Source organism: Ciconia boyciana, chromosome 4 (genome assembly GCF_034638445.1).
Source record: "Ciconia boyciana chromosome 4, ASM3463844v1, whole genome shotgun sequence".
NCBI classification, from domain to species: domain Eukaryota; kingdom Metazoa; phylum Chordata; class Aves; order Ciconiiformes; family Ciconiidae; genus Ciconia; species Ciconia boyciana.
The window spans coordinates 22,640,979-22,657,407 of record NC_132937.1 but is presented as its reverse complement, the minus strand read 5'-3'; the positions used below and the strand labels follow the sequence as shown (position 1 = coordinate 22,657,407).

Sequence of the window (16,429 nt, the reverse complement as noted above, 5' to 3'; positions counted from 1 at the left end):
TAACAAAGGAGTTCAAGTAATTTCCTTTATAAACCAGAAGCGTGCATGTCATTTCTTGCTGGGAAAAGATTATGAGCAGAGACTGTATTTCTATACGTTATATTTGTCATGCTGCAGTAACAAAGACAGCCATCCAATATATTATAATAAGTAAGTTATTCTACAGCACTTGCCACACAAAACAGAGGTCACAGTGTTTTCTTCAAATTTCATACTGAAGTATTTCTATTTTAAAAACTATTAAAATTCCCAGGTCATTAAAGTCATTGGTTCATTACTCCCTGAGACATTGCATAGCTGATGGAGGAGCCTGTTAGGAAACCCAGAGGAAATAGGCGACTTCATCCAGGTCGACGGGATAGTCCGTGAGCAGCACCGGGGTCTTCTCAAACAACTCCCCCTTGTAGCTGCGCCACTTGCCCGCTGGCAGGTAGACGTCGCGCTCCTGCTTGCCCATCTCCAGGACGGGGGCCACCATGAGGGTGTCCCCAATGAGGAACTGGGAGTCGATCCTGTGAGTGGCCTCATCGCGGGGTGAGATCCACCAGATGGGACGGATGATGGGGTCGCCTGTGTCGGTGACCTCCCCGGCCAGCTCCAGCAGCAGCGGGGCCACCAGCGACTCGTGAAGCTCCGTGAACTTCTGTGCAATCTCCACCACCTCCTTGTCATAGAGCCAGGGCGGGATGGAGAACTGCATGGAGGGCATGAAGGCCGACAGCTCCAGCCACCGCACGTACAGCTCCCGGTCGGGGATCTCCACTGCCCCGTCTGTCTTGTTGGGGAGGAAGTTTCCTCCAATCATATCTGGCAGTACAAATGGGTACCCCAGCATGCTGATGGTGAGCACTGTGGGGATGAGGGACTTGAGACCAAGCTCGTAGCCCCAGATGGAGTCACGGTCAATGATACGGAAGAAGCAGGAGATGTTCTGCGACTGGTAGCCCACGCGCACCTCGGCCAGCTCGTAGAAGGGGATGGCCATCTCCGTGTAGCGCCGTGACCAGATGCTGGGATCTGAGAGCGGGCGGAAGGTGCTGAACTGCTTGGGCAGGTAGCTGGTCTCACCCGCATCGAACTTGAAGGACGAGATGCCGTATTTGTGGCGGAGCTGGCGCAGGTGGCTCTGGAACCAGTCCCGGGCCGCTGGGTTGGTGAAGTCCAGGATGGCCCCGATGCCATTCCACCACTCCACCATGGCTGGCAGCCGCCCAGATGGCTCCTTGATGAAAAGCTGACGCTCGATCCCCACCCCAAAATTGGAGGAATCTGTGTGTACGAAGGGGTGAGTCCACAGGGTGACCTTAAACCCATCTTCCCTCAGTTTTGCAAACATCTCCGTCACGTTGGGAAACTTAACAGGGTCAAAGTCAAAGTCCCCATAGGCTTGCGTGTACTTGTCATCAATTTCAATGTGGCTGCAGTTAAAACGGTACTTTTTGATCTTTTCGGCAAATCGCAAGAGTTTATCCTGGTCAATATTGTTCTTGTAGAGTGCCCAGGTGGACCAGATGGGGTATCGGAAGGCGTTCTTGGCGGGGATCTTGGAGGGCTTGTTGAAGTACCTGCGCACCATGTACTTGTGGATGGAGGTGACGTCGGAGCCCACGCAGACCCGGTAGCTGAGCTCGGGGAAGGGCTGCTGCCCCGGCGGGGGCTTGTAGGGGGAGTCCTTGTAGCGGGCCTGGAAGAAGAGGGTGCGCTCGGTGGCGTTGAAGCCCAGGTGGAAGGGCACGGAGTCGTTGATCTTGATGGCCGCCGCCTTGGAGGAGAGCCAGTAGCGCTCGAGGATGCCGCCAAAGCTGTCGCGGAAGGAGTAGACATCGCTCGTCACGTAGGGCACGGGCTCCTGGTAGCCGGCCAGGCGGATGGGCCAGTGCTGGGTGCTCATCTCCGAGCCCCCGTACCAGTGGGCGTCCTCCCAGAACATGGTGTGCTCCACCGCCGGGCCGGGTGCCAGCTCCTCCCAGCGCACGCGGTAGCACATCACCGTGTCCTTGGGCTTCACCGTCTGGATGAAGAAGTTGAGTGGCCCCCCGCTCGACCGCGTGCAGCTCAAGATCTCGCCTTCCTTGGAGCACGACTCCAGGTCGAGGCTGCCCGAGCGGAAGGCCAGCCGGAACACCACCTCCCCGTGCTGGTTCCTGATGACGAAGCCGTCCGCCCGCAGGTCCATCAGCTCCGTCTTGAGCCGCTCCGCCTTCCGCAGGGACACCGTGTAGTAGCACCAGGCCACCACTGCAGCAATGAACAGGATGAGGCCCAGCAAGATGGCCCCGAGCATGGGCCTCAGCTCCTTGGAGGGCTTCTGCTTCACTGGCATGACATCTTCAGGCAAACGCATTTCTTTGCCATCCTCCTTTTGCGTGTTTCCCTGTTTTCCCGCGCGGTGGGTAATCAGACTGTCCATGACTCCTTGGTTAGAAACTTTACTGCTGACTTTTTTTTCAAACCGGTGGACATAAAATCCACGATGCCGTATGAAGGTGGTCAGAGTCTCCTTTCCAAAGCCTGACCACTTACACCTGCAGTGTTATTTCATGAAACATTGGGTTATAAGCACACACAAAAACAATTAAATCTTCCTAACAGTCGTAGCTCCTCGCCTCCCGTTTGCAGCCCGCGGCCTCCCTGGCCCTGCAGCTCTGGCTTGCTTTGCTCTGTGCGGCAGCAGCCAGTTCGCTGGCAGCTGGGCTGAGCTTTTTCGGAGCAGGGCTGTGCCAGCATTCCCGTGACCCTCGCTTGGCTGCAGCCTCGCTGCGTCCCGCAGAGCAAGGGCAGAGGAATGAAAGTCAGGCCGGAGCCTGGAGGAGAATGGGGCCAGGGAAAGGGGCTGGTACCTGAGCATACAAGCTGGACATCACAAGCTGATCTGTTTTTACATTAATTATACATCCTGCCAGATTTCCCGGTCTGTCCATAACTTCTCTGCATCAAATGCAGGCAGAGAAACGCTACGCTGAAGTGTCCAGCCTCTGCCTGCTGTTCCCCACCATTCCCTGGGGATGCAGCCGGCGAGTGATGTTTTATCTCCCTGCACTTTGCTGCTTCCCTGAGCTGCACAGGGACGTGGGGATGGACACGCTTTGTGGCCAGCACTGCGCTGCTCTGGGGTGGCTGGGCAGAGCCCTTCAGCTGCCTGCCCTGCTGCCCATCCTGGAGATGTCACCCCAGGACAGCCCCTCTTGCCCTGGCAGGGGAAAAAGAGGATGTTTGCCTGCATCCGTGTCTCCATTTTTTATCCTAATTCAGTTCTTGTAATTCCCAGCCTTATGCCAGGCAAAATGCTACAGTGCAGTGGGGGTGGAAGATACTTAGGCACAGAGTTTGGGGATGAGGGTGCTAAACTGAAGTTGTTGCAAGACCAGGACTACATTAAAACCTTGTTTTGCTGAGAAGGGCACAAGAAGACAACACAGATCCCATCTGCATCAAGCGTCACCATGTCATCAGGTGCAGTGCAGCTCGCAGCATCTGAAAGAGCATCCACTGCCAACAAAAACGACAGGCGAGGGAAACTGAGGCAGGTTTCACACTCTGTGCAACTGGGCTCCTGGCCTCCCTGGCCCCATCCTGGGGTCTGTGCGATCTGACAGGATGAAAATTTGCAAGAGCAGCCTGTTTGGAGAGGAGAAAAAGAGCCAGCTTGCTCATCCAAGCCATGCCCAGTAATACATGCCAGGCGTATTTACCCGCGCCACTATGACATCAGTATCTAAGTATACAGAGATGATAAGCTGCCCAGGGAGCCATTAAAAATATCAGAGGTCACTGCGTTTGAGATCGATCGCAGCAGCCTCCCAACCACCCGAATGAGCCGTGCGGTTACGTTTTGTAATGCGCTCTCAGGGTAAGCGAGGCTTTGCCGTGAAAAAGAGCAAGAGTGGATAAAAGCCTTCCTGGGTGAGCCCCGTCTGGGGTAGGGGGTGAGAGAAGGAAGGTTGCTGCTGCCCCAAAGAGATGGTGATCTGGGACAGGGGCGGTTTTGGGGAGCAGGTTGGGTTACACGCGTGCTCAGGGCACTCTGCCAGCCCCAAAGCGCTCAGACCTGGCAGCCTCCCCGGTGCTGGCCCAGCTCCTGACACAGCTTTGCGACTCCAGCTTGGGTGGTTTCCAGCGAAACCCTGGTGTTTTTGCAAAACAACCTCTTCACTTTGAAGATGTTTTTATGTGCTGGGTCAGTCCTCGGTTGCTACCCGCAGAGCTTTCCTCCTCTTATTCCTTCCTCCTTTTGCTCTCCCAGCCAGCCTGGAGACAGGACTCTCCTTTATGATGAGCCCCACCATTTTCCAGGGTGAAAAAACAAGGAAGGGAAAGGGAGAGGGAAATGAGTTTTTCAGTACTTCTGCCTTTTTTTTTTTTAAATATTAAACAACAACATATTAAAAAAAAAGCCACAGGGACATCAGGACTCCAAAATCCCTACAAGAATAAAGGATATATGGGAAGTTTCCCAGCTTTCAATGCAGTGATTTATCTCCCAGGCAATTGCTGTGAATTCCTCGGTTTCCCCAGAGGCAGAAGATCAGTGGCAGAAAGTGTACAAGGGAGTCAGGGCTCCTGGGCCAAGCTGTCCTGTTCCCAGGGCCTTTTGGGTTTTCTTCCCTCCTGTGATGTGGTGGGATGCTGTGTTGGTACCCCAGCCCTGTCCCTCACAGAGGAGAGGTACTGCCTGGGAGATGTGGGTGGTAGGTGGGAAGAGCAGGTGCTGGCACATCTGGCAGCAGAGCAGTATGAAATTGGGATTCCTGGGACTGATCCCAGCAGGGTAAGGGAGTTTCTGAAGCTGCAAACTGCTGTCCTTCAAGGCGTATGTCTCATGAAAGCATTAAACATCCGCTGGCCAAGCCAGCAGCCTGAGTGCTGCCCGGGGGCAATGAGAAGGAGTGCTGCCAAGGGGTGCACACTGGTCACCCAGAGCTTGGATCCAGCCTTTTCCTTGCTCCGTCCACGGGGGTTATGGCATCACAGCATCCCTTCCCCATGAATATTTAACCAGTCCTTGCAAAACCTCTCAGCTCCACTGAATACTTAATTAACCCAGGCAAAATGCAACTGCTTCCAACCAAGGATGGGCCAAATGCTCCCAGAGTGCCCCGAAAGCCAGATGCCCCAAGGATGCAGGTATAGTTGTAATGTATTTATGCTGGTTTATCAGATGCTGATCTGGTACAGGTCCGGCCTCATCAGTTCCCCAGGCCTCTCTCCGAAAAGAGCCAGGATTCCTCACCCCAAGGATCTAAGCAGCCCTTAGCATGCACAGATTAAACATTGACATACCCAGCACCATGATATGCAGAAAATGAACCAGGACTTTAGACCCTCTTAGAGTTAAACAGGAGCTAAGCAAGCGTTTCGAGTGATGAAACGTATGTCAGCCAGCTTGAAGGGCAGCTATGCACCTAAACCCCTATGTACACCCACCCTCAGAGCCCCCTCCAGACCAAATCTATCCCTAGCAACCCCCCTGATCTCTTGGCACATGTGGCACAAGTTTGTCAGGCCTCAGACCAGGTCCCAGCTATGTGACACCTGAATCCTCACACTTTTGCCTTTCCAAGGCATTTACCTGCCTACTGGTGCAGGGAGAGCATCACTCATGAAACAATGCATCAGGAAACAATTCTGTCTTTAAATAAAGGGATAGTTTTTTATATTAAGATTCCTTTTATAACAAATTATCAAATGCTTAGGAGGCGCTATCAGGTGCCCGTAGGAGAATATATATGACATGTTCTAGCAGAAAGTGCCATAGGTAGCTATAAGTCATAGTCATAAACAAACTATTGCCCTGTCAAACTCTGCAAGAACTGATTAATCATTTACTGAGCCCTTTTAAAGTGTTTAAAATGGGACCTTTTTAACAGAAAACTCAAGTGAAGAAGAAAGCAGTTCCCATCAGCTCTCATTTCCCACAGCAGCCTGGCACACGCAGGTGTCATATGGGGGATTTATTGCTAAAAGGGGCCCCGGGGAGGTTTGCTCACCATTTTTTCTGTGTGTATAGATGACGTGAGAAAAGAGGTATCTGCTATCGCTGCAGCCAAGGAGGGGGAGCGAGGGACAACCAAGGTTACCGCCTGAACTGCCACAGACTAGCTACAAAGCCAACAAGACTTAATGCAAGGGGGAAGCGGCTGGGGGATGGATGCAGAGGGTGAGGTGACATTGCCAAGGATGCTCTGCAGTCCATGTGGTGCAGGCAGGGGCACCAATGTCGGACGTGGCCGGAGTCCCTCCCATGGAACAGTGCATGATCCTGCTCCTCCTGAGAGCTGGAAAAAAACTCAAAGCTCGCTTGTGCCCCTGAGCAGGGAGGATATTAGCCACAGCACTGTGTGCACCCCTCACCCCAGCTCTGAGCTTTGAGCAATTCCTGATAGCTCCAGCGAGGGCAACAGTGATGGCTGGCCTCACCGCCTCGACCCTTGACCGGTGGGGATCTTGCCCAGGTCCTTGGGCTGAAACAGCAGTTTGGTTCATATTAACCCCATATCAGCAGCAGAGTCCAACCTGCCGGGAGGCTTGTGGCTGTATCCTGCAGGGATGCACCAGTGGCATGGGAAGACCTGCACCAGCTCACACCCACCAGACTGCTCTGAGCAGGCTTATTTCTGGCAGCCATGCCGATTTGGGTGGGTCTCTGCACTGCTCCCCATGGCTCCTGATGCCTGGAGGGTTTTTAGCTCATCTCATCATGAAGGTGGCTGCACAGACTCTGCTGGCTTGTGCCTGCACAAACTGCTGCTGCAAAGCTGGTAACCCCGTGCAAGGCTGACGGTGCTATAAGCCCCCTGGAGCCCTGCAAATCCAGGTCTAAAGCAGAAATATTATCTGGGTTTTTTCCTTATCCAGAGAATCCCCATCCCTCCCTACTGAGAATAAAGTGGAGTTTAATGCACAGGTCTTTCAGTCCTAATTGCTGTAGGAGCAAGCAGTGGGAAGTCCCACTCCCGTCCTCTTACACAAACAAACTCCTCCTTCCCAAGCCAGCAGAAAAAAACCTCCAAAATCAACTTTTTCCCAGTTTCAGGGCTCTCTGACTCCTGAGCCTGCACACAGTATCCATGTGCTGCTCCAAGCTGCAAGTAGTGGCCACAGCATCTCGCCGCACGCTGAGAGCTCCTCTGCCTGCATCCTTGGGAAGGAGCTCCATCTGCTGAGCTGGCGGCCCAGGGATGACCCTGAAACCCAGGGAGTGCTTCCAGGTTTGTCCCAGGGCTGCGGGGTGACCGGTCATCGGGCATCCTCTGGGCAGCACCAAGCCCGTCAGACCCTGTTGCATCAGGATCAGTGCTTGTGAGGAGCTCCAGGGAGTTTTTGAGGTGCCTTCCCCTGATAAAGGAGCAAACCCAGCAGAGAGCGATAAGCAAAGCACAGATGAGGGGAAAAAAGGTCATTGTGTGCCACAGCTGCAATCATGTGAGCAGGCTGGGTGACAGTGGAAATATAGGAAAAGGGGGAAAAAAAGGGTGTTCTCATCTCAGGCTGCTCTGAATGAAGTCAGTGAGCTGGGCTCATGCCAGGTGAAGGAATAAGCCAGGAAGGGCTTTCTCCCACTTACACCCAGGCTCAGTGGGAGGCTCTGCTTGGAGAGTGAGCACTTGGGAGCTGCCTGCAACAGCAGCGAGATAAAGAGGCTCAATAGCTTGAAGGTTTTCACCTAGGAGGGGAAGCACTCTCAGCTGCTATTTTCTTGTGAGAATGAACCAGAGACCTACCATGAGCTCCAGGTAGGTCCTTGAGAGTTGCTTCAAGCCCTGCGTGCATTAAGCGGACCTACTGCCAGGGTGAAGGGTCCTGGACAATTTATGTCATACCTGCTCCTGTGGGACTTCTTGCAGCACTGATGCACACACAGTGGGAGATGAGGCTCAGGGGCAGGCTGAGGGCATCTGCTCTGGGATCCCCACCATCCCAGCCTGCTGCTCACACAGGAGCAGCGCTGCAAGGACCACATCTAACCCAGACGTCTCTGGAGATGCTGCTTTATCCCAAACCAGCTCTACTTCCTAGCCATGGGAGACTTTTGGTATGTAAAAATCTCTTTTTCCTTCTGCATCCCTCCTTGGAGATACAGGATCTTTACTGTGGTTATTTTCCCATACATTTGATGCCAAGTGCTTCTCTGTGATCAAAGGCTTCCCTGCAGAGACAACCCCACGATGGCCGGACCCCTCGGCTTGCCTCGGCACTTATCCAGCTTTGACCAGGGCAGTGAAAGCCCATCTTCAAAGTGGATGTGGATGGAGGAATGAATTTTGATAAGTGCCAGCCAGCAGCCAGAGGGATGTGATAGGGGTCTTACCACTGAAACTCAGCCTGGTCATAAGCAAGAGAGACTTCAGAAATTACTCAGCATGGCTGAAGCTTATCCTTTCAAAAGCACTTTGAACCAGGCACCCAGATGGAAAAATCTGCAAAAGGCCAGACAGCTGAAAAGAAAGTTAATGAGCATTTGCACCTCTGCTCGAAGGAGGTTGCCCAGGGAGAGAGGAAGATTTCACCCCTAAAATACTGAACAACCGGAGAGCCCCCTGGAGCCCCAGCCCTCCTCACCCTGGGGACCTGGTGCGAGTTTTGCCATACCTGTCCTGGGATGACACTGAGGGCAGAGGACTGAGCTCAGATTTTAAGCCACTTGCTGATGTCCCCAGTGTCACACAGAGTCTTGCTGGCTCCAAGGCTGGGGTGAAAGCCTAAGGGACGGCGGTGCTGTTCCTGAGCATCCCACAGGTTTTAGGCTAGCGAAATATTTGTCTCCGCTTGCTCTCCCAGCTGCTGTGTGCTGGAAAGCAGTGCCTGTCCCACACCAGACAGGGCTGCATTCAGGTGTCTGGTGAGTGATCCCTGTGTTTGAAGATGTGGTGGGTAATACCATGTCCCCATCATGAGACAAAGTTTCACTTGATCATGACTTCACTCTGATTAAATTCACCATGAGCTGCACAATGATGAGAAAAAGCAATGCACCCATCAAACTGATGATGGAGCCAAGAACAAGGCTGCTCCATGGTACTTGGGTCAGCAAGGACTAACTGACGTGGAAATTACGTGACTGAGAGCCAGCAATTACGGGACTATCCCGCTCCATGTGGGAGAGACCACAGCTGGAAAGTAGCTTGCTCTCTCCTAGAGGCAGCGCAGGAAAAGCTGTGGAAACGATTTGGAGAAAGCATCCCTTATGCATGAGGCTACGCCATGCTGTAAGCAAGCCAATGTGCCGTGGAAGAATGGGCTCTAAGGCTACAGAGCAATTTTATATGCAAACACTTTCTTGCATGTATAAGAAATAAGGCCAAAGTGGTGTCCTGAAACCCTAAAAATCTCAGTGGCTGGTGTTCAACTGATTCATTTTGGTCTGTGCTGACATGTCACTTTTAGACTGACCACTTTTCTCCAGGTCCTAAAAATGGCATCGGTTTCTGGGTTAGGCTCTTCTCAGTCCAGTGCTAGTGGGGGGCTCAGTGGCAACCTGAATGTCCTGTATCTCATTAAGGGATTGCCAAAGCCAGAAAAAAAGGATTTGTCTTTGGATACAGTGTTAAGTTGCATCTCTGGATGGAGCAGATGGAGCAGACCTCCAGTCTGGTGCCCCAGGGCAGGGCAGCGGGCAGCAAGGAGAGGAGCTGCGTTCTCTTCTGTGGCAGCCCTCATCATCCTTCATGCCAGCTGGAGGTGATGGCACCAGACCCAGGGGACAGCTCAGCGGAGATGCTTCAGGACATCCCACTGCAAGAGGAGCACCAGCACATGCCCTCTAGAAGAAAAGTTGTAGACTTTTCCTTCTTTTCCTTAGGGCAAGGAAGTGAGCGTGGCTTAACAGCAGATGGGAGAGGTTATTTGAAGCAGGAAGATACCCTTCAAAAAGCTGGAATCACACCCTGGAGAAGAAACCACGTGGATTTCCTAAAGGCTTTGCACAGAATTTAAAAGACCCCAGCAGGAACAGAGGAGATGCAGAGTAAGGGGGAAGGTCCTGGCAAGGTTAAATATCTGCGGAAAGAAGGGAAGCAGTGGGAATGAGGACATGATCATTCTCCCCACGGAGGTGACAGGGGCTTGCCCAAGGGAAAATCTGAGCTGCCTATCATGCAGAGGCAGGAGGTCTGCTAAACACACTGGGAAATCCTGAGCTGAAAATGGCAGGAAAAGAGTAGGGGACACACTTACTATCTTCTTAGTTTTCCCTCAGCATCCTCTGTGGGTCCCTGCTGGGTTCAGACCTGGGGGTAGACCTGTAGCTTGACCCTGCATGGTCCTTCCCATGCTATAACTGCAGCAAAGACCCCTGACAGCCCCCCGTCTGGCAGGAAGAGGACACCTTCCTGGCACATACAGGGAAAGGCTTTCTGGGTGTTAAAAAGCAACTGTGATCCAGTGGATTGGGAGAAATCTGGGATTCAGCAGCTCAGAGACAGCTTTCATGGCTTTGGGCAGATCACAGCTTCTCCGTGCCTCAGTTTCCCTTGTGTGAAACAGATGGAAGGGCCAGGAGGAGAAACACAGGAGATGTACCAGCTCCCAGGGTCAGAACAATAGCAGGATCTGTGGTAGAAAAGCACAGCGACTTTTTCACCAGGGTATTCACTGTGACACTTTCCATCTGACGGGGAGACACCTCCACCCTGAGCTCTTCCCTCTCCTCCTCCTCCTGTGGGAGAGACATGCTCGCTTGGTGAACGTGGTGGAGAGCATTGCATTTTCAACCCCAGTCCGGAAGTGGAGAAGTCTCCCCAGTGGAGAAGAGTTTAACGTCTGTGCTTTTTTAAATTAAAAATGCCTGGTAATCAGTGCAACTTGACATGTTCCCATGAGGAAAAGAAACCAATAATCCCAAATAAACCAGTTCTGTGGTATTTTTCTAGAGCGCAGTGCTACAGCCAGGCAGGAGCAACCTCGCCAGGGTAAGAACTTAGCCCAGTCTTCCCTTTTGTTTGGCCATAGGATATCCCTCACCATCTCCGCATCCGCCTGGGAAGAAGCCGGTCTGGTTTGAAGCCAGATCCCTGCTCTGAGAGGGGGAAAGCTGGGAGCCATCATCCCAGGGCTGGGCACAGAGGGAACTGCACCTTTGCAAAGCTCTGACCTGAGCCCATGCCCTTGCACAGATGCTGACACTGTGCTGTTTTAATTCGACAGCTTGGCCACTAAATGAAGCAGCTCCCAGCTCTCCAAGTGACTCCTGGTCTCATGGGCAGAGCTGGGAGATATGACCTTGGTGCCATCCAGGTCTGGATCCCAAAATTAAAAGTGAAGCCATCACTTTTATGTGGTTTTATGCAAAAGGGTTAATGATACATCTGGGTGAGAACAACCCCAGTGAGCAGGTGGAACAGACAAGTGCAGAGAAGATGTGGCTGAATGGGAGCATCTTGCTAGCAAAATTATAACTCTGGCTTCCCCTGCTGCTGTTTCACCCTACAGTCTTTGCTGCTGCTGCTGTCCCTCGGGGAGGGATGTGTGGTTTTCTCCCTGTGCAGAGCCCAAACTGATGCATGAAAAGCCAAACTCACCCTTAAACAACCCTCAGGGCAAGCATCAGGGCAGACCTGCAGACCTGCGGTGGGACACTGTGCCCCGGCCAGGAGCTCAGCTCCCTCCTCCATCACCCCCCAGCTCCAGGACCCCCACAGCTAGTTTGCAAGGCTTTATCTCTGCTGTGACCTATAATGGTGCTTAAACTCATCTTGGCAGCAATAATTCTCCCTAAAGAGAAAATGACCCTGTGACAGCACAGCTGAGCGCAAGGTTTCAGCAGACACATCCCACGCCCCTCTGGGCACTCCTGCCAAACTTTGCCTTTTCTTGCCAGGCCAGCCCTGCATCATCCTCTGCTACCAGCCCTGGTGAAGGCAGCCCGCCAGCCTGCTTAGCATTCGATGCTTACTGCTGGGAGCAACCGCGGCTGCTAAGGAGCTGAGCTCGGCAGCTGTGAGCATCTCGGTCCAGTGTCCCCCCATCCCCGGCTCGTCATATGATTTCTCCTAAGGGATAACCACTGAGTGAGACCGCGTCTCCAAGCTGATCCTTTGCTGATAAGCCGGCTGCCAAGTCTCCAGCACTAAGACAAAAGAGTTTTTCTCTTCCCAGCAGGTTTTTCTGCTGTGAATGACAGAGGAAGGGGGAAAAGCAAGCTGCCAGGCACTCCTTGCAGGCAAGAGGCTTCTGGGGCTCCTTCCCCACAGCTGTGCTGGCAGACCATGGAGCTTTTCAGACTGAGCCTAGGCTGTATTTGCCTCCTTCCTTGGCTTGAGGGTAAGTTTCTTCTCCTTCGGGATAGCCGGAAAGCGGGAAACGAACAGCCTCCCAGGTTTTAACCTGCTTGCCTGCTGAAGTGTTGCTTGGGCTGCAAAGCTCTGAACCGACCAGCTGTAAAACAAGTGCCTACAGGCACATTTCAAACAGCATTTAAAATGGGATTAAATGCAGGGGTACAGGAGAGTGAGGGACAGGCTGGCAAGGTGCTGGGATGGCTTGGCCAGGGACACCATGGCATCATGCCGGCTACTTTTATAAAGTGCTAAGAGGAGCGGATGAATAAACCTGCTCTGGGGGTGAGGCAGGCACTAAATGACCTCCCGAGCACTGTGTTTGCTCCCTGCCCCGGCTGCTTCTCCCCGGCAGATGTGAGTGGGCTCACAGCATGCTGGCAGCGTGGGAGAGGGTGGTGGGAAGGGGAGCAGGATCTCGTTGCATTAGTCCTGCTCCTGTGGTGGTCAGCTGGGAGTGGGATGTCTTGGGGAGCTGCAGAGTCTGCACCGCTCATCGCCGCAGAGCAAACTTGGTAGCGGCTCATGTTAACATTCAGCTGCTTGCTGAGGTTGCTCAAGTCCTGTATCCTGCCTGTACACAGGAGGATTTTGAATCCAAGCAGCCTTGTTTTTGACATGCATGGGTGGATGAGGAAAGCAGAAGTCCTGCCAAGCATCATCCTGCAGAGCCAAAGCTGTGCTACCCAGGAACAGCTACCTGGGAGCAGTGCTACCTGCGGTCTCGCCCATCCCATCATGGGCAGTGGACAGCATCTCTTTTCTTTAAAAAAGGGCGAAGCCTCTGAGCTAAGTAATTAACTTTTTATTATGCCTGAGATGCCAGGTCGAAAGGGACTCACTGAAATAAATCCCTGAAGTGCTTCAAGGCACATTCAGTCCCTGAAGCTGTAAGGAGGACAGCCCTGCAGTTTTGCAGGTTACCTGCTCAGAGCTTTTCAAGCTCCCTAGACCAGAGGACTACAACTATTTGGGCTGCACAGCTGGTATGTTTATTCCTTAAAGACAAACCTCAGACTGGCAGCTCTGACCCTAATGCCTTTTACTTTCCATTCCCTGCTCCACAACCTCACAAGTGTGTGTTCCCTGGGCTGCTTTGAGCAGCCAGCCCTCAGTTTGCTCTGCAGCCAGGTCAAAGGAGAGGTTTGTGCTCCTACAGATTTGACTTTTGCTCCATCTACTGCTGTTTTTTGCACCCCAAATCTTGCCAATTACAGTAAATCCAGTGGATTGAATCTCTCTTTTTTTAAAGCTCCAGGCTAAGGGTATGTCACTGTGCTAGTGAGAGGTGAGGATACATGTGCATCCTGTAAAAGTTACATGAGATCTGGTTAGGACCTGGAGGTGACACCATGGTGGGATGCCAGGAGAGCAGAACAGCCTTCAGGATCTTGCTCGGTCTCTCGCTCCAATACAGATCTTGTCTGGTGTTAGAAGAAAGTGGTTCTTTACTGCTGCCACACGACAGGAGCACCATGGCTATGTTTTTATTAGTAAATTAAGGAGGATCACAGCACATTTCCACAGGACAATTCTTTTCCTTTCCAGTGAAATGCTTTGGGTGCAATCGCATGATCAGCTGCTGCATTTCATCCAGATCACTAATAAAAACACAACTGTTTTGCAAGAAAGGAATTTATCTTCCCAATACCTTTGGCAACACCCAAAGCAAGCTCAAAGAGCAGACAGCAAACATATTCTTGCTTGGGGCTGATCTCCCCCCACAGCAGCCTCTCCCCATCCCATCCTGCCTGGGCTGCTGAGTTTTAAGGCTGCCAGCAGGACAGAGATGCTTGCTTGCAACAGATCTTAGAGGGTTCAGTTTCCTGCTGGGAACTGGAAATCCTGGAATTGCTTAAGCTGGTTCTGACAGTGCTTTCTTTGGAAAGTCCCTGCAAGCAGGGAGGCAGCCAAAGTGTCTTCTTAAGAAGTCAAGCCTAACAGTAACCCAGTGTGATATGATGGGTAGTGGGAGGTTGAGCACCACCAGGATCTGTGCACATAGAAGCAGAAAGAAAACTTCTGCAATAATACTGCATTTAACACTAACTCTCGATTCTCATGCACTGAGTGTGAGGCTGGCGGTGGCTCTGCTTGGCGGCCTGGCCTCATCCCATATCCTGGGGGCTGCTCTCCTACCTTCCAAACCTATGGACAGTGCTGGCTGCTCCCTGACCCCTCACACCCCACTCACCTAAGGCAGTCCTAAGCATCTTGCATTGAAGAGGCAGAAATGCCAAGTTTATCTGATACTTCTCCCCCCTATACTTTTCTACCCTCCAACTATTTTCTGCTCAGGGGATTTCCTGACCCTGGTGTGCTTAACTCTTCAGTGGCTATCAGATCTCCTCCCTCGGCTTGCGCAGGCTCTCCCTGCACCAAGGATGTGTGGCTGCTGGGTGCAGAGCCACCTCCTGCACACTGTGAGCCTTCCCTTGGCGCCCCTTGTCCCATCTGGGATCAGTCCTTAATCAGTCAGCCCCTGCCCATCCTCTCCAGACCTCTCTGGATTTTATAGACCTCCATCCTATCCCCAGGGACTGGTTTTCCCCACATGCATCAGCTTCATGTTGACTTCACCAAACTCCCCTGCCTCCCATAATTTATCCCTGTGTTTTTCCATGCCAAAACCTTCCTTCTTTTCCTATGGTTGCTCAGCTCCCTTGGAGGCCTTTGCTGAGATACTCAGTCAAAAGTGGACCTTGCAGTAAGGTGGAAAGCTATGAAGCCTTGTTGGTGAACAAAAAGCAATACATTCTTAAGAAAGCAGCAGTGGTTGGGAGAAAACACAGCCCAATGTGGCTGCCAGAAGCAACAGCTGGGAACTACTCTTGGAGAGACAGGTTACTGGAAAATAATCTGAGTCCAGACCAAGAAGTATTTGCAATCAGGTACTTGCACTGGCTTTGCTGACTTCTCTATTGTCCTGGTTTCGGCTGGGATAGATTTAATTTTCTTCCTAGTAGCTGGTATAGTGCTGTGTTTTGGATTTTAGTATGAGAATATAATATTAATAACACACTGATATTTTCATTGTTGCTATGTAATGCTTACACCAGTCAAGGACTTTTCAGCTTCCCATGCTCTCCCAGGTGCACAAGAAGCTGGGAGGGGGCACAGCCAGGACAGCTGACCCTGACTGGCCAAAGGGCTATTCCATACCATATGAGTCATGCTCAGTATAGAAACTGGGGGGAGTTGGCTGGGGGCAGCGGTCGCTGCTCGGGGACTGGGTGGGCATTGGTCAGCGGGTGGTGAGCAGTTGCATCACTTGTTTTTTCCTGGGTTTTGTTCCTCTGTCACTCTCTTGTTGTTTTCCTTCTCATTACAATTAGTTTTGTTTTGTTTTGTTCCAATTATTAAACTGCTCTTATCTCAACCCATGAGTTTTCTTACTTTTACTCTTCCGATTCTCTCCCCCATCCCACCAGGTGGGGAGGGTGAGCAAGCAGCTGTGTGGTACTTAATTGCCGACTGGGGCTAAACCACAACATCTATAAAAATGACACAGCTTGATAAGAGCTGATCTGCTGCCTGAAGTGATGGAGGTTGTGCTCCCATAAACCCAGAGCTCCCAGTTGCCAGGTAGCTGCTCACCCAGCTCCAGTTCTGCCTGTTCTGCTGGGCCTGATGGGCAGATGCGTGTTTGCTCACCAAGAGGAACTCACTGGGCTCCATCTAACATCATCCTCTCCATAGGTAGATTGGCCACATCCACTGACCTGTCATGGACTTTTGTGTCTCTAAACTTTATATCCAAGTAAGCACAGTCGTAGGCTGAGGAAGGACCAGGGCAAAGTAAAGCTAATGTTTTGCAAAAAAATACCTAATCTCACCTCTTGCCATGCTGGTCTTGGGCATGAAGTCAGCCAAAATAGAGAACAGAGTGCCAATCTCACTTATTCCCTGTGCACATCTGGATTTCCTGCCTTTGACCAAACACATCTGGGTCACCATACCCCTCTTATGACAGCAAGTGCCTTCCAGCTGTGTTTAATTTCTTCATCCCATGGCCCTGGGCTGGTCTCCTGCATGGGCAGCAGAGAGGGGCTTGTTCCCCTGGGTGGAGGGAGATCTTTTCATGAGAAGGAGTTACTGCTGGGCTGCATTCAAGTCTGCTCCTGCTTACTTATTGAAGGCCTTGTTTGTCCATACCT

The 16,429-nt window shown here is 52.0% G+C and overlaps 1 protein-coding gene across 1 annotated transcript; it reads right to left on the bottom strand.

Moving 5' to 3' along the window:
- Window positions 1–253: 253 nt before the first annotated feature.
- Window positions 254–2,443, bottom strand: MYORG (myogenesis regulating glycosidase). The gene has a single exon (XM_072859166.1). The coding sequence runs from the start codon at window positions 2,408–2,410 to the stop codon at window positions 314–316; it is 2,097 nt and encodes a 698-aa protein (XP_072715267.1). The 5' UTR covers window positions 2,411–2,443; the 3' UTR covers window positions 254–313.
- Between the last annotated feature and the right edge of the window lie 13,986 nt (window positions 2,444–16,429).

Coding starts and splice junctions, on each gene's coding strand:
- MYORG (XM_072859166.1), bottom strand. CDS start 2,410: ATGGACAGTCTGATTACCCACCGCGCGGGAAAACAGGGAAACACGCAA.